Source organism: Melitaea cinxia, chromosome 30 (genome assembly GCF_905220565.1).
Source record: "Melitaea cinxia chromosome 30, ilMelCinx1.1, whole genome shotgun sequence".
NCBI lineage: Eukaryota > Metazoa > Arthropoda > Insecta > Lepidoptera > Nymphalidae > Melitaea > Melitaea cinxia.
Window position 1 is genome coordinate 420,562 of NC_059423.1, and position 19,258 is coordinate 439,819.

At 36.6% G+C, this 19,258-nt stretch overlaps 1 protein-coding gene across 1 annotated transcript in view; it reads right to left on the bottom strand.

The window, feature by feature from the left end:
- Positions 1-19,258, bottom strand: part of LOC123668291 (ubiquitin carboxyl-terminal hydrolase 4-like) — a 44,154-nt gene that overhangs the window by 14,857 nt on the left and 10,039 nt on the right. The window contains exons 2-5 of the mRNA XM_045602056.1: positions 17,465-18,122; positions 14,779-15,822; positions 2,099-2,198; positions 1,310-1,468 (exon numbers count right to left, since the gene is read on the bottom strand). Coding sequence (XP_045458012.1) covers positions 1,310-1,468; positions 2,099-2,198; positions 14,779-15,822; positions 17,465-18,061 — 1,900 coding nt within the window. The 5' untranslated portion in view covers positions 18,062-18,122. The remainder of the gene's footprint in view (positions 1-1,309; positions 1,469-2,098; positions 2,199-14,778; positions 15,823-17,464; positions 18,123-19,258) is intronic.

Below are 19,258 nucleotides of genomic sequence, written 5' to 3' on the forward strand. Positions count from 1 at the left end.
TGAAAAGCGGATTGGCGGATATATTCCCTACTATGAGTAACGATCGCTATCAGGTGTACAGTTGTGGTAACAATCGGGACCGAGGGCCGATGACGGCTTAACGTGCTCTCCGAGGCACGGTGGGGAGACATAAAGGACTGCACAAACACCCAGACCACGGCAAACATCTATATGGTCAATACAAATTGTCATGTGCGACGATCGACACCCTCAACCGCCAGCGCAACTGCCACAAACCAGTGCTGTGACCGTTGCGCCAACGCGTAACGTAAACAGTAGACAATATTAGGGATAGTTCCAAAACTAATCGTCAGATCTCGATGAAATTAAAACGGGACCACACGACAAGCAACGAACAAACGATTCAGTCTGTAACATCGCACTGCTGGGTATAGGCCTTTCCCCATGTAGGAGAAGGATTGGAGCAGAACTATCCCTACCATTAGTAACGATAGCTATCAGGTGCCTAATAACAACAATCGGGACCGACGCTTAACGTGCTCTCCGAGGCACGGTGAGGAGACCCACATAAAAGGAATCATCAAAATTGGTACACCCAGTAAAAAGTTATGAGAACAAAATCCTCATTTATTTTGTTAAAAATAAAAAAAAGATACCACTATATGTTATATCATCGTAGAAAATATGCAGGAGTGTGATAGCATAGTAATTCCGCAGAACGTGAAGAGAGGCTTCTTGCATATAAGTAGCAGCCTTGAGGGCATGTCTGTGATTCGATTATAACTAAATACTATTACCACCGTATTTACTTTTTCTATATCTTTTCAAGAACATATTACCTAACCACACATATACAGATCTGACCTGCGGTGACTTTGACCTACTCTGCCATGCTGAGGTAAAAGGCAGTCAACTTTTAATACTTTTCTGAGAATTTTGACATTATTACATTTTCTTTCCAAAATTCCAATCCAAACCAAAATTCCAATCCAAAATTTTGACCCAAAACGTCTCAAGAAGAAAGCATTCTAACTTCTCTAGGATTTGACGATGTATTTAGTACCAATATGGTGGCGAACAAGCACGCTATCCACATAATGGTGAGCGGTTACCATAGCCTTTAGACACCTGCAACACCAGGACCCCAAGCCCAGTCAACACAGGACACGACACTGCTTAAAAACTGTATTTAGCTGTGATCTTCTGTAAGGTCGAGGTACTTTCTTTGTCAAGCTACTCTAGATTTGGAACAAAAGATTTCCCGCTGTACTCTGACCTTAATAGAGCTTCTAGTGGTGACATTTTTGTTTGTCGCATGTGTTTTATGTGTGTGTGCTAAAAAAATTACCTTTCATGAGAGCGCCCTTCATACAGGAGAGTGTTGTGTTGATCTCGGACGCGTATTTGTCCTCAGTGAGGTACTCCAGCAAGGGTCTGGTGTTCGAGAGGCACTGCAGCACGCTGTTCATGAAACACGTGTTCCCGATGTTCCGGAGACCGTTCAGACCTGAAATGATTGACCATAAATTACCAGTTTACATTTATAAAGCAAAAGTCAGATTTAAAATATGAGTTTGGGCATCGTCAACTGACAGTCATATTTTATACTAGGAGCTCGTCCACAGCACCGTAAAAAGACAATAAGTCCACGGAAGAACAAAAGATAGGGTGAAAAGTAGTACCCAATATATATGTTTTTTTTTGTGCATTTCCGGACAGATAATCCTACTGAGAGCCGTTGGGTACGAGATATTTATATATGACTAGCTGACCCCGCAAACGTTGTTTTGTCATAACACAAAATTTCAAATATTTCTCTCAATTTGATCGCAGCACCAACTGTCGGGACAAACTGAAATTAAAATAGAATAATATTTCATATTTGATGCTGCGATGGTAGCGCAGTCTACCGGATCCAATGTAAGACATTCCAAAATTAACAACTACTTATAAATGAAAAATTAGTTAAATAAACATTTTCCAGTGGACCAAATTGTGAATCTAAACCATCCTCGAATCCCCTTGAACTCACACCAAAAATTTCATCAAAATCCGTCCAGCCATCTAGGAGTCCAGTGACATACACACGCACACAAGAAATATATATATAAAGATTTTGAATAGTTGATATACGTACCACTCGAATGACTGGACGACTTCTCGCTACGCTCGCTTATGTCAGATCTCTCGCTGCTCCGGCGGAAGCCGCTGGGTCCGCTCTTACCGCCGGCCAACTCCTGGACATCCAACGTTTATGACAACATACTTATAAAGTTTTAAGTCTCCATGGTCATTAATATTATGATTTATATGTAAAGCGCCATATTAACCAAGAGTAGAGAGAGAGAATATTATTACGACCTACCCGAAAAAGACATCGACATCAAAGTTTTTCCAATCGCCCGTGATTAGGGAGTCTGCAATGTCATCGAAATATCGGAAGTCTCAAAATTACAATAGCGGTAAGTCCCATATAAGTTAAAGGTTAGCAACAATGTGGGTGGTCTTTTTGAGTTTCTTAAATTTCGGTACAGTATAAGCGCTATGGTCATGCGTTCATACCAAAATACCGTGAACTTAAAATAACTAACAACAATTATGGTAAATATCCCGTTTTACATATAAATCACAATATATCTTTTGTATATGATTGAATTCAATATTTGATCGTATTCGCGTTCTTTTGGAGATTATATATTTGTATTAAATGATTAGATTTATTTTAGAACATGACATCACGACATGACAACCATTTTATAATCATAAAATAATTATCCTTCAAAAAGAACGCAAATGGCTATCGAACACCCTGACAAACCAAAATGAAGATATATTTATGAAGTCAAATTAGTTTTGTAAACAAAAAAATCGATTTACACATCCTAACCTCTTTTATTAATCATTGAAATGACACCTTAATAAATCAAGAGAGATGTCTTTATCTGTCTCTACCTATCAAGATATACATATCTACTAGCTGACCCCGCAAACGTTGTTTTGCAATATGTTATAAATCCCTTCCCCTTTATAACTTAACTTAAAAATTGATCCAGCCCTTTCGTTAAAATGTAGCTTATATGACACATTCGTAGATTTACCATAGCAGCGCCATCTATTGATTACTTACTCAACCCAGTCGAAAGGTATCGACATCTGTTAGAATCATTTGGAGTTAACAGATAATTGTGACTGTCAAATAATAACAGACAAATAATTAGCAATAAATTAAAATTGCGACTATAATTTGAGATATAAACTATCCTATCTCTCAAGTTGGATCGAACTGCACATGGTGTGCGAATTTTATTATAATCGGTTAAGTGGTTTAGGAGTCCATTGAGGACAAACATTGTGACACGAGATTTATATATATTAAGATAAATAAGCAGACTATGTATATGACCGCTTTATGACAAATATTACCTATAGTTCTGGGTAACTGATTTCATATAATCAAAATGATGGAGTTTTCAGGGCACTATTTTAGGTCACATTATTTATAATATCTATTATTAGGAAAAACATAAGAAAAACAGAAATTTTGATTAAAATCGGATTAGATTGAAGATAATTATGTATGTTTTTAAACTAAGTGAAGCAAAATACTATTAAAAAACTAATAGCTAAGTCTACGCATGCAAACAACACAAAACGAAAAATACAGCAACTTTAATGAATGACAGTACTTCTAAGTTTTGAAGGCACGTCGTTTCTTTAAACCTAAACTGTATTGACAACAAAGTTTTCAAGTTATCGTAGATTGATATACAAGATACATATAATAACATATATAAGTGTAAGGTACATGATGATAATTAAGATTATATACGTAGGTACACATGTACAGGGACACAAACGAGACACCAAATTAAACCACATACGCTATATACCATTTTTTAATTATTCATGAAATGATGAGTTGACCTTTCCAAGGTCAACACATTTCACAAACATCGGTCAAATAGAACTAGTTTAAGTTCTATTGAAAATCTATCACGTGATTAAACTCCTGCTTCTATTTGACTGTTATGTCGAAATTGTATGTAGTGTATGGTGTTTTAATGCCTCTGCTTGACCATCCATTTCAAATTCGTTGTATCTTCATATTTATGGTTACAATGTATTTTCATATTCATTGAGGATTTCAGGAGTCAATAAATCAAAATCTCAAATAAACACTCATCCACCAAAAGTATAGGATTTAGAAAGGTTGTTAATGTCTCCAAGCAAGCACAGGAAAACTTAAATCACATAACACTCATAAATTCAGGCTCAGCGTATGCTAAGATGTAACACAGCATTTATAGCCTTAGACATAATATGTGTGATTCGTCTGCATTGCTTATTTTTTTTAATTTGCAACTTAGATCATCCTAATTACAATTTAGGTCATCTTAGCATACGTTTATCCCTATTACTTGTTACCATTCGTGTAAATGTCACCGCAGAAATTTCCACGGGTCTTCTAGTGGGCAGTCGTGCGCCAGCCGCGCTCTCTAACGGACGTGTTATGAGAGTATTATTCTAAATTAATTTTTAAGAATAAAAAAGTTTAAATTGAGACAAATTTATTATCTAAGCTAGACTTTAATAAAAATGTAATTTAATGAAAACTAGATGTCTTAATCAACAACGAACCAAACATTGATACAATTATACAAAACAACGTAAATAACTAAGTAACAACTAACTTAAGTAATTTACCAATATGATCAATCAACTAAATAAAAATACAGTCGTTTCAATCACTTATGGTATTTTAGAGGGAGAAAGCCCTATATATAGTAAGAAAAAAATTAGCGTGAGACCTGATAGTGGACTCCATAAGTTGGTAGTTTTGCGCGAGCCACAGTCCGAGGCCGCGGTTCGAAGCATCGCCGGCAACCACACCTCATTGCGTAGCGCCGACAGCACCCCGGTCGTCACACATGCCAGGATCACCAGCTCTAAGTACCAGAGCATACGACCAACCCAATTTGGAACAGCGTGACAAAGCACTTGGTCACTATCGTTCACCCTTATTTGGATCTCCAGCGCTTACAGGAGATTATTGAAGTTTTTTTTTACTGTCACAATTTTGTTTTCAAGTCACTGGCACTATTCAGTCATTCATATAATACAATTGGGGGGAAAAATGGCCACTATCGTTTACTCTGATTTGTATTTTCAGCACCACTTACTTGCAGAAGATTACTTGAATCTTCGTCACTAGCACAAACAACGAATTTGTTTACAAGAATCACTGACACTTGTTACTAAAATTCACTTTCTTGAATCACTTCCACAAAACACCATCAGGTTTAGCACTTGAGCAAGATACTGGGGCATAAAATTAAAGTTTGATCACCAGTATTTTTTGGATTACAGACACTGTCCCAAATTGAATATCTAACAAAAAGGACCTCTTTAGTTCGAAGAAGAGCTAGTACTAACTATTTGACTAGAGCTATATTTTTCTAACCCTTTTGGATGTCCAGAAGTATATTATCTTTGAAATATTCGAAAGTAAATTATTTTGATGATGTTAAAGTTCTAGATTTTTATTTTTGCTTTGACTGTCATTTTAAAAATAGTTTGATTTTCATTCATATGGTTTGAATAAAGATTTGCTAAAATTTGTATCAATGGACAGCCTGATGTCATAATTACGTATTCAATTCAACTGGTGAATATATTATAAATGATATTCATTATCAAGGAAACAACTAGACTTAGGTTTTATAGAACCAAATACAGAATGTTATCTGTACAGTAACATTTGAATGAAGATTACGCACAACAGAGATGTTTGGCGCGAACTTGGGGACCTATCTAACTATGAACTGTAATAGACTAAAAAAGTTTGTGAGATATTTTGATTTGAGTAATTAACATCAAAACCCTATAATACATTATATTCATTCATAATTGAACGGCTTTCAATGATGCCAATACACAGATGATTTCGCCAATGTCACAATGAATCCACAAACATTACAAATTCGAAAGTTTGTGAGGATTAATGGATATTTTTTGCTCTTTCACGCAAAAACTACTGAACTGATTGGAATGAAACTTGGTATGTGGATAGCTGGAGAACCATGATAGCACATAGGTTACTTTTTAATGCTATAATAAGAAACCCAGAGGAGAATACATGAAGGTGATCGATCAGCAAGGTCGAGGCAACAATGTTCGACAAAATTATACAGATAAAGAAAATAGTAGTAATTTTGCTCTTCACATAGTAACGTTATCACAAGTTCAGATATCTTTAGAATATTTTAATCAGTGTCAGATTTATTGACACTAGATCACGTCACACAAAACTCCTTATCTCATACACACCGATTCAGACACACCTTCGATTTCATTTGGCACACGACTATTTTACCGACAAGGTCACTTCATTAATACAACAATTCAAGTCCACAGTTCAAAACCAAAAACATTAAGCACCCAAAAATCACAAAACTTAATCGTGCAAACGAAGAAAAGTAACCCAACGTAGGTAGTTGAAAAAGTATAATCAATTAAATAGGCATTATTAGGGATATTCCAAAAAGTACCGATGATATCTAGATCAAATTTAAATCAGACCGAATCACAAGCACCAGCTATCGATTAAAAAAAGAATCAACAAAATCGGTACACCCAGTAAAAAGTTATGATGTACCGAAAAAATTCAATCGATATGAGGAGAACCTTTAAAAAATCGCGGTTTTTAGGTGATTCCCGGCGGAAAGGGCATTTTGCGCGGTTTCGTTGTGACGTCACCGGACTGCCATTACGAGGGCCGGCAGTGTACTGAGCAGGCGCCGGGATACACTCGGCCAAACGACGATGCCAAATTTCACAATCAAAACCATACGTAATCTTTACAAGATCATTCAAAGCGTTTATCTTGACATTTTACTAGTATGTAGTTACGCTCCGTTTCTACATTCGGAAAACGATTCGTTTAACTTACGGACCGTTAAAAATTTTCCGTGTCTCATTAAAAAAATATTAAATTTCGATAGTAAAAAATTTAACGGCCCGTAAGTGAAACGAATCGTTTTCCGAATAATGGAAACCGGGCGTTTTAATAATAATAATAATAATAATAATAATACTTTTTTATTTGCAACATCCACACAAATCAATAATACATATGCATTAAGCTAAACATTTAAATTATACAATAAGGATATTGCAAACCCGGTCTCAAGCTCGGCATATGCTGGCAGAGCTGTCAGCGCCGATCTTCCGCTTGAGCCGTCGGGTGACAACACGGTCGCACCAACACCACATACCATACAGAATCGGAATACAGAAAAAGAAACATGAAAATTAAATGGATATAGTGAAGTATACATAGGACTAATATATTATACGGCAAAGTGAAATGCTCTGGACATTGAAAGGAATTTCGTTCTTATTCCGATACATTAGAGTACAATTCAGCTTTGTTTATATTTGAGTTCTAAAGTAAGTAATAAAAATATTCTTTCAACATAAATAACGCTTGCTAGGTAAAATAAATAATAGGTCATCCATAATCCATTTCACATAGGATAGGTACGGTGACATTTGATATGTTCCAATACACACTCACTATATAAATATACGTTTTTTTAAAAATCACCAATTAGTTTCCAAAGCAAACAATAATACTTGATTAGATTGAAATTGGTTTTAAATATGCATTTTTACGTTTTAAACAAAATGAAAAAGGTACAGAAAAAAAATAAAAATAAAATAATAACCTAAAATTACAGGCATGAAACGAGACGTTTAACGATAGGGATTGACACGTAGTTTACGTTACGCAGTTTACGCAGTTTACGTACACGTTTTAGTTACGTGTTATCACTAACGTCATGTTATATACGGCTTCATTTACGTAACGTTTAAGAATATATCACATGGATATGTACTGCTGTTACATAGCTCGGTATATTACACATACAAAAATAATTGTAATAATACTCAAACAAAAAGAAAGAAAAAAAAAACTTCTATGACTTCAATTAAATCGACAAGTAATAGAAACGTTACCTAGGTGGAAGAATGATCAATTAAATACCTACCCATTTTTAGTGGCAACTCAAAAACTAGTTGCCAGATCTCGCTTAAATTTCAATGGTACACAAGCACCAGCTTTTAAATAATCGATCGGAAAAATAATGATCATAATCGGTACACCCAGTATATATCATAGGCCTTTACGTCTATTCCAGACGATTTAAACGGTGTCGGAAGAGCATTTCTTCTGATGGCTGTACAAGCCGATACGGGAGTGGCAGATTTTACCACACACCGAACAAGGAAAAGATGTGCTAGTGTCACTGATGTCGCTGTTCTGGTGTTTGGTTTCTCCTGTCCGATAAGAGTCCAAACCAGGCTTCATCGTGATGTTGTTGATCCTTCACGCTCTTACGCCATTGGTCTCTGTTCTCGGCTAACTTTTCCCAGCTGTTGTGATTTATGTTAAAAGCGACCATATCGCGCTTGGCGCAGTCTTTAAAACGGAGCAAAGGCCTCCCAACATCCCTCCTTGCATTCGCAACTGCGCCAAGCATGATCTGCCGCAGTAAGAGTTATGAGATATCAGTATCAATTCAGCCCATTGCAGTCCACTGCTGGACATAGGCCTCCCCAAGTTCACTTCTTTTATTTATCTATTTACACTTTATTGTACACCAAACAAGAAATAAAATAAACAAGCAACATTAACAATAATTAGTACTTCGATTCTTTCAATGAAGTAATACTCATAAAAAAATGCTATCGAATCGAGAAACTCTTTTTTTTAACATCGGTTAAAAACTAATAATCAAACATTTTTTCAAACAAGCCTATTTCAGATTGTACCGATACCAACACTTCCGTTTGGTTTACAAAGCCTACTTTTCAAAGATGTATATAGGCTATAACACAGCACGTCAAATCAAAAATTGATGAGCAGTAACCGTAAATAACGACCACTCGCGCGACAGTCGCGGGTTCGATTCCCGTTTGGAGTTGTTATTTGTGTTTATACAAATATTTATTTCCGGTCTGGTTGTGAGTCCTTGTGGGTCTCCCCACCATGCCTCGGTGAGCACGTTAAGCCGTCGATCCCGGTTGTTATCATGTACACCTGATAGCGATCGTTACTCATAGTAGGGAATACATCCGCCAACCCGCATTGGAGCAGCGTGGTGGATTAAGCTCTGATCCTTCTCCTACACAGGGAAAGAGGCCTATTCCCAGCAGTGGGATATTGTAGTTCAAAACTATTCTAACGAGAATTTTATGCTGTAATACTTCAAACTACTCAGTTGCTGAACAGAAACTATAATAAAAATAGATTTTCAACATTGGTCTGTTAAATTGAAGCCTAGAAATTGCCTTTAGAAGAAAATTTAGCAGATTTTAAGTCAAGTCGAGTATTATAGTTATAACAAAAAAAAAAAAAAACGTGTGTTTGCTCGCAAATTAAAAAAAAAACGACTTAAATTACATCGATAAGTAATGCAACGTAAGTAGACGAAAAAAATTAACAAATGCACTAGTTTCCACAACGATTTTCGAAGGTACCCCTCGATTTCTCTCGATCTCATCAGATCTTGGTTTCCTTATCATGATACCACCCTTGGGATCATAAAAATAATCAGCAAAATCGGTTCATAAGCGACAATTATCCGCGAACACACATAATATATATACGGTCGAATTGAGATACCTCCTCATTTTTTGAAGTCGGTTAATAACGTTCGGATTTAGAAAAGGTTTTATCGATTGGAAGTAAACCAAGTCGTTAAAAGTTTATAATCCAACTGATAAACGACAACTTATAGATTCACTGATAGCGAATTTAAAAAAAAAATTAAGTTTGCAACTTTTATCTATTGGATACCGTTATCCACCAGATATCCTTATTAACAACGGATGCAAAAGCCCTTAAGTATCAAAAACGCATCAAACCTCAGACAATAATATTGACGTTACCGAAAATACCTTGAAAGGGATAAGGGGTGAATCCTAACACAGACAAACGCACATTACACACAGATTAAATAAATATATCAACATTCAAGTAATAATTCCCTTTTCGTATCACAATTATAAAACTTTTACAAAAGATATAATTATATAAATTCTCAAAGAAATCGTTTAAGAAAATGACATCGGAAAAATTTTGGCAGACGTTTGACGTGAGATAGTTTTTTTAAAAGTAGTTTAGTGGCAGCCAGAAAGGATTGGGAGTTTGGCGGATAGAATTAGAATAGCGAATTATGAGCAACTAGTCTAAGGAAGTAAAACTCCAGAAGCTTCGGAAGTAAAATCTTTATTTCTGTTAATGACAGCAGTATAGGCGGGCAACTGTGTTGCCGCTATTTTTAATGGGTGCGTTCTGATATAAACGCCACACCACCCCCCCACGGAGAAAGGAAACCGCAGGTGAAAAAAAAAAAAAAAAGAAAATGATCATAATTTAGAGATCTAAGATCTGCTTAAAGCGAACCCTGCGTCCAGATCTGGTCACCGGCGCGGCTGGTACAAGCGAGGCAGAAGGCGCATGTTCCGGCGTAGCAGCTGGTGTTGAAGGTAAGGGAGGGGCGCAGTAGCCCGCCAGACGCAACACCCGTCTGGTCGGAGGATCCTCCCTTTTCGATGGCCGACGTGATTCTTCACACTACGTTTCACACGCATCGCCAAAGGAGTATCAGAAATACTATGATATCTATACGAAAAAATAAAACTAGCCAACCCGGAGATTTTCGGCCGACATATTTTTTTTTTCTTTTGAATATATAGATTTTTTTTTAAATCTCTTTCACTCAAACCTTGTCCTACTAATAACGAATACAAAAAAAAAACGAATGTGCTTTAGACCACACGAGTGAAGTAAGACTTCTGCACAATAGGTCTGCGCTGTGTCTTAGATATACGAAACGTAACGGCTATGAGAGGAGTGAAAGAAAATGTGTGCTCACACCTCTCACTCTCGTTCCCTTCACCTCGCCCGATCACACTTTTCGTAACGCTCTCGTCACGCATTCACCAGCTTACTACCCAAGTCGGAAGCTATGCGCGTACAAACAGTACTGCGTTTAATTTCTTTTTTCTACTATTACTTCACGTTTTAGTTACGAGTCTTTTCTGTGGTTGTGGATAACGTTTGTCCAGCACAAAAGTTACGAATAGACTTTAACCACAGAAGGTAGAGTAGGGAATTAGGACCTGTTTCTCCGCAAATCTAATAATTTACGACTTTTTTTATACACATCTTGTGAAATTAAAATGGAATAAAATAGAATTTAATGGTGAGAAAGAATTTCAAGAAGAAGAAGAGAAGAAATCAAAGCTCTTGTTGGGATAAGGACGGCAACACGCTTGCGATGCTATCTTCGCAGCAGACGTCTATAAGCTACGGTAATCGCTTACCATCAGAACCGTACGCTTGTTTGCCGACTTAGTTGTATATAAAAAAGAATAGTATATCAGAATTTTTTATGTGTTGGAAAACCATCATATGCCAGACAGTTTTATCAGCAACCGATTTGACAGGGCTTAAGAATTTTATTGAAAATATTTAGGTTATCCATCCTTGAATATATTTTTAATGTTTCGCTCGTGACGCTTCCAACTTAAAATATAAGCTATAATTTATTTCGATTATGACCGCGAGTGAATCTGCCGGGTACAGCTAGTTTATTTATAAAAAAAACGTTTGAGATATAGTTGATCAACGATTAAAACTTATAGCATTGGTAAGTGTTTTGACTTGTTAAATCAAATCTTTACAGCTTTCTTTTTCTCATTGAACTTGAACTTTTGAACGTACACGTACATTTTACATGCTGTGTGGTTATAAAGAATATAGCCACACCCTCTCTTCCCGTGGATGTCGTAAGAGGCGACTAAGGGATAACACAGTTCCACTACCACCTTGGAACTTATAAAGCCGACCGATGGCGGGATAAGCATCCAACTGCTGACTTTGAAATACACAGACGGGTAGCAGCGTCTTCGGTGCGACAAAGCCAGTAAGTACTGCGGTCACCAACCCGTCTGCCCAGTGTGGTGACTATGGGCAAAACACATGAGTTCACGCCATTTTTGGCGTGAGCTTGTGGAGGTCCATGTCCAGTAGTGTACTGCGAAAGGCTGATGTGATGATGATAATGATGATGTGATGTACATTTTACAAATTTTTTAAATGGAGATTCTGCATTGATGAAGAGTCGGCGGTAGCTGTAGGTTTGACAAACTAATTTAACGACAAATTTGTTGGTACATAGAACATTTTTTCAATTTTAAAGTAATAAATCTTTTTTTTTATTTTTTTATTAATTTTAGGGAATTTTGTCCTACATGGACACGCCAGTCCCATTGTAACTTTTACAAATTAATCGCAACACGCACAAAAAAAAAAACTTAAACAAAAATACCTCAATTACTAAAATCTAGTTACATCAATCAACAAGGGATAATTTATAAAAATCAAAAATCATTCTAGCAGATTCTGATAAGGGATTTGATTAAATACTTGACAACATCGGACGAAAAATTTCTAAACAATACTTGTCTCTGAGTCTGCAATTTGACACATTGCATCAACAAGATTTTTTATCTTCTTTTGGAAAATAGTGCAGCAAAAACAATTGCAATTAGAACATAACCCAACAAAGTCACCATCTCAAATTTTATCACGACAAAGCTAGACTTTGAGTTTGCATTATCAGCGGACTGATAATCGTCCAAAGCCCGTAGACGCGTACGATAGCTACGTAAGCTAATAGCTGAATGCGTATATAGGCTATTTTAATTTATAATAATAAAAATAAATCGCTCGATGTGTTGCTAGGCGGAAAAGAAAGTATTCTAACATTGATCGAAGATTATGGTAGTAAAATTAAGAAATTTCTCAGAAAATTGTAAAGTTTCAGAAAAGTAACGACTAGGTACTTAAACTTCACGCGTTTGGAAGTTCGCAAGATGGAACAAAGTGAACGAAGCGACCGACTTTTAAATTATGCTATGCAAATAAATTTTGTAAATATAAAATTTAGATTTCCATAATTGACTTTAATTCATCTTATTAAAAACAATAATTTCTTACAAAAAAGTTTATATACACCAAAAACACTATCACAGCGAAAGAAAAAAAAAGGTAACTGTCACTTAGATCCAAGATGGCGGAACGTCAGACGAGCACGTGGCGCGAAAAGCGTAGCACGTCAACATTTCCCGCGTGTATTATTCCTAGACATTACATTTAGCGCAAATTATTTATAGATTTGGAATCTATTCAAGGAGGACGCTGGCGTCTGACTGAGTTTTGCTTTTCTTTTCGATTTAAAAAAAAAGTTCTCGTAAAAAGGTTTTACTTTAAATACTTAATCTGTGTTTTGTTGACATTTACAGGTTATTATTATGGTTTCTGTAAGTCAAGTCTGTAAGTAAATAATCTAAAATTAGTATTACTTCTGGGTGCTTTAGTATGGTGAAAAACTATGAAAATTAAATATAATTACACAATTTATTTGAAATAAACACTCCTTTCTGTTTCCAAAATACCTAACTATTACATTTTTAAACTATAATAGAAAAAAAAAATACTTATTATTCATAAACTTAATATAGTGCGCAAAAACTATAGAAATAATAAATATACATCTACACTAATGTTATAAGTTTTGTTTGTTTGATTGCGCTAACCTCAGGAAGTGGTTCGAATTGAAAAAAATCTTTTTGAGGTGGATAGTTTATTTACTTGGAAGGTTTATAGACTATATAATATTTAAATACGTTTTTTTTTTTCAAATTAACGCAGTAAAGCCGCGGTGTAACGCCAGTACATATATAAGATTCGTCGGGATGACAGACAAAAATTTCATCCAACACACTCTCAAATTCGTGCGCATGAGTCACTCACACCAACACAAACGACCTCATTGTAAATGCCAATAAACTTTTGATTCTTTTAAAGTCTTATTTTGTTGTCTTTAATTATGTGTGCCCTTTAAAGAATACGTACGCCATTTTGAAATATATTAAGACCTTGTAATTACCCCCAAATTTAGCTTCTAATTAGCAAAGTTTCTAGTTTAAGAAGAATTATTTATTTCATACATGACATTGCAAAAAAGTCAATCATGTACTTTTCGTGCAGATTTCAGCTACCTTTTGTGCTTTTACGGGACTTATGAGATGGGCAATTGCCATTTTGATATTCATTCATCATTATATTTTGATATTCGGGTCACCCGTGATCATGGCGGCAACGTCGCCGAAATATGGGGAGTTTCAAAATGACATCGCGACAATCGTATGAGTAGAAGTATTTATGGTGACCGTGATAATTCAAAAACCATTTTGACTCAATTTTAGGATGAGATTTTAGAAATTAAAGCTTAAAAGCTTATAATAGAATTTTGGAGTTTTAAAATGTAGTCTTGTAATAGCGTAAACAAAAACTGACAATGTTATTGATATAAAATTAAATCATTTATCTCGGCATATTATGATTATACATACTTAATGAACGTCAAGAAAATCTACATTTTATGTAACTAAGTTATGGTAACCGAAACACACACAATTTAAAAATTGCTAGATTTTAACATTATGTACTACATTACAAACTTAGGTAATGCACCCAGTGTTATCCAGCAATCTTAAACTTTTCTAAAATATATCAATAAAACAACGAATAATAGTAATTCTGTAACACTTTTTCTTATAAAAATATGCTAAATTTTTTGTATTTGGATTATATATCCAACTTTGTTGTTAATACAGTATTTGAAATCCTTGGAAAACAATTTCGTGCCTTATTTGAATGGTAATAAAATGATCACTTACCGTTTTGACGCTGTCGTAATCCTTAATGTCCAGGATCTTTCTTCTAGAAGATGGAGTTTCTGGACTGGAATCTTCTGTGGATTCGCTGATAGTGCTCTCGGTGCTAGTCTCCATCGACTTGACGCCATTTTCTAGATCTTCAGATTCACTCTTTTCTGTTCTCTTCTTGAGGTAGTTCTCGTGTTCGAACGTTTTATTTTCAAACCCAGTACCGCTTGGAGATTCAATATCATTATCTAGGACTAAGCGATCTTCTTCGGAATCGATATAATTGAGAGACTTTTTAGGTTCCTTTTTAGCTTCGTCACTATCAGCGTGTTTAGTTTTAGGCGTCGCGCCAGACGCTACAGGCTGCGATATTTGTATGTAAGAAGCGAAATTAGTCGTATGTTTAGGTGTCTTAGTTTGCTTTTCTATATCGCTTTTCAAATCTTTTATTTTAGTCTCAGGACTGTTCCGTATTTTCCTACGCTCAGAATGATCTGCATCACCGTTTTCTACTTGGATAACTGTCGACTTTTCTAGAATCTTCCCGATCGGATTATTGGGGTCTAACTGGCTTTTGATACTAGCTAGTCTATCGGATGGAAGTTTAGCCGTCAGGGATGTGGTCATATTATTACTCTTATCTACAGACGGTTTAGCTAGAGACACTGGTTCAGATATAGTTTTGCTAATAGTCAGATCAGAGTTAGAATTGGACCTAGAAGTGGGCGAACCTTCCCATCTATGTATACCATTCTTCTCAGAATAAGGGAGGTGAACCGGTACTGGTTGATCATCCTTAGGACTAATTTTCGTGTACCCCACTGAACCATTCTCGCAATCCTTCAGCTGATTGAGGTAGTGCTCGACCGTCTTTGAGGCATACCTCGTGTCGTTTGCGGGTAGTTTCGTAACTGTCATCTTAGGGTCGAATCTCTTCCGTATATCAGATACAGAAGGTACCTCATTACCATTGCTGTCCTTAACACCGTTCGACATTGAGTTCCGCTTGCTGTAGCTTGTCGGCGAGCTATCCTTATACCATCTCCCTTCCGGTTTCTGGTTGTGTTGAAAATTTACACTTAGCGATAATGGTAATACAGTCATGGGTAGAGCGCCATGTGATTGTGTGTTAGTTCTAACAAAACCGCACATGCCTCGGTCTGATTGGAACGCTACGATGCTATTAAAAAGGGCCGAACGAAAGGCGCTGAAATTACAACTACCCTTAAAAGAGATCATCTAAAAATTTTGGAATTTTCGTTGGATATTTAAAAATAATTTTGAACGTCTTTCGAGCGGCGCGTGATTCTATTTGAAGCTGTTTTGGATGACTCGTTTAGTGCGATGGTTAAGAACATGAACACACAACTCACACGCACGCGACTTGTTTACCAGCGGGAGTTTTATATATACAATCATTCAGAACTTGAAAAAAATTATGACGAGTTCGTTAAGGATAGGGCTGACATATCAAAAATCGAAAAAAAATAAAAAAAATCTTTATTTAAGCAAACTTCAAAAGCACTTTTGAATTGTCATTTTATGTAGACAAAGAAAACTAAAAAAAAAAAAATGTAACCATGTTTGGAAATATGCCTTCGGTAAAAACGGAAGGAAAATTTAATACAATTATGATAATTACTATCATTCATGAATGAATAACCCATGTGTTAATTTGGGTAAATAAATAAATAACTAGAAATTACTCAGACTGGGGGAAACACGTCGATACGAATGTTACATCCATTTTTGGTAACATACACGTACGTCACAAAGTTACTATGTATCATCGCAATGAACTTAAACAATTCGAGAAACATTACCGATTTGTGATGTTTAAGCGAATTTCACTCATGATAACGAAACAACTTTTTGGATTTTATCGCGGTTCACTAAGTTTTTTAGACGCCCGACGTTCAGACACTTTACAGCAACCATTGTCACGGGAGGCCTCATCCAAAAAATTGTTTCATTATACCATTACTGATCTCAAAACGGAATTTAGTTAATATTTGCATTTACAATTTACTTTCACTAAGTAAAGTTTTCTTGTTATATAATTCAGAGAATTGTATTATAACGTTGAGTATACAAGCGTCATAAATTAACTTTTACTTGAAATCCCAATAACGTATATATCAATTTATTTTGGTATTTACAGTAATTTATTAAAAAAACAAATGACAGTCACTAATCGTGTCCGTATCTTTTTTCAGGTAATTTGGATCCCTGAAGGACGTATTTTAAAAGCAAATGACATATGATGGTACTTTAGATTATAAGGAAAGATATATTCGAAAGTTTGAAGATTAGGGTTGCAAAATGACATTCCTAGTGGACTAAACTTGGTCTACATTGGAAAACGTTTCCGTTTTGTTTGCGAACGTTTGTGAGTAAAACGAATCGTTTATTAATATGGAAATCTGTTTTAAGTATTGAAATGAGACTAGTATCTAACAGAATTTTAAGATTGGATGAGGTATAAATAGGAATGAAGTTTGTCTGACATTGTCATCTTATGGAAACTTTGGGTACGATATTCGAAAAAATTGAAAAATCCCACTGATAAACAAGCCAATATTGACATGTTTATGTGAATTGAAAAACAAGAGCAACGCCATCATTGAAAGCCGTTAAATTTTAAAACTACCCTCGATAGATGGCATTGCTAATATTTTCCATATTTGGTCATATTTACCTCAGTTATCGTGGCCGCTGAATTCCTAGGCTTCCTAGATCTGCAGTCAGGCGCCGGTGGTCTGCCGATATCGTTCGAGATCGACTTAGATCTAGAAATCTCTCCGTAATTATTCTGACTTTGCTGTTGTATCCTCTGAGTTAGAGGGACGTAGTTAGCTGGGGAATACTTATTATATAATTCCGCGGTCGACATCGCCAGTGCCGCTGTACTTATGATATTCCTTTTACCGCGATTAAGATCTGATGTTCTGGAACTTTCGCTCCTCGTCGTCGATACATCTCTAGATCTGGATTCGCTTCGCTCAGACCTGTATCTACCACTATCAGATTCAGTCACACTTGGAGCTCTGCTATTTCTGGAATATTCCACTAAGGATGTCTTCCTCTCCCTCTTACCATCGACTTCGCTGTACCTCGACCTGTACTCTGTGGTCCTGTCTCCATAACTACTTCTCAATGTGGACGTTACGTAGGTACCACTGCTAGTTCTGTAGTAGGGCTTGTCTATGCTGGAGGAAGAGGTCAGGGTCGAGCGGTAAGACCCCGTAAGAGTAGAGGAGGTCGGGGTGTATCTAGACGGTGAAACTACTGGCATTTTGATTTGTTTAGTTCGTTTTTAGTCTGGATGGTCGCCTCCTTTGCATTTTTATTATCACCTGTGAAAGAATTAACCCCACGTTAAAACTGACGACATTCGTAGAACAGTACCATGTACTGTATAGGGACTGATTCCTTGAGAATTGGCGAATATAAAGATCTAAAAATTGAACAAGATCTCGACTGTAGAACACAAAAAGCTGTGGCCATTCTTCATTCATCCAAACATTCGTCTACCCTCTAGAATTTTGCATTATATATTGTTACGTGTTAGGGTTCGAAGGATTTGGAGAGAAAGACCTGCTGACTCTTTTCAAGACTTTATTCACTAGCACTAGGTCCAACACAAAGCACTAGGTTCAAACACTAAGCACTAAGTTCAAACACTAAGCACTCACAATGTCCTCAGTCGTAGCCAATGTCGTAGGTTTCGCTAGTACCACTCTTGATCACTAGTTTTCACTCTTGAAGTCGCTTCGAAGATCGCTCAAACTGAACTGTACTCGCTCGCCTCGCTGCGGCTATTTATATCGGCCGAGACGAGGCCCAGACCATTCTGGAAAGTTCGCGCATGTACCCGGTTTTCGAGACTATACTTCTATATAGTTCCACAATAGTACCTCTAACGCCATCTAGTATTGAGTAGAGAATTTCATGTTATCGCTGTCTTTGTGTGGTTTCGATGGTTACCGCTAGATGGCGCTAGTTTCTTTGTGTGTTCGTAACACTACTCCCCTCTTAGAGATGCTCGTCCCGAGCATCGTTGTTACTGCCATGGTAACGCGCCAGACGGTCTATGTGTACCACTTTGAATGTCCCTCTTGGTTGCTTTTGAATCCTGTAAGTCACATCATTCAGTCGGGTAACCACTTTGTATGGACCCTCCCACTTGGTCTGCAACTTTGGAGATTTCCCTTTCCGGCGGGTCGGGTTATGCAGCCACACCAGTGACCCTTCCTTGAAGCCGCTCGTGTTCGATTTCCGGTCGTATCGGGTTTTCATGTTCTCACTTGACTGTAAACCATTTTCCCGAACCAAGGCGTGTATATAGCGCATTTTTTCCCTTAAATCGCTGACATAGTCTTGTACGGTATTTGGTTCCTCCGGTGACCCTCCAGTCAATAGGTCTACTGGTATTCGTAATTCTCTACCGTAATTGACATACGCCGGGGTAGCTTTTATGCTCTCATGCTCG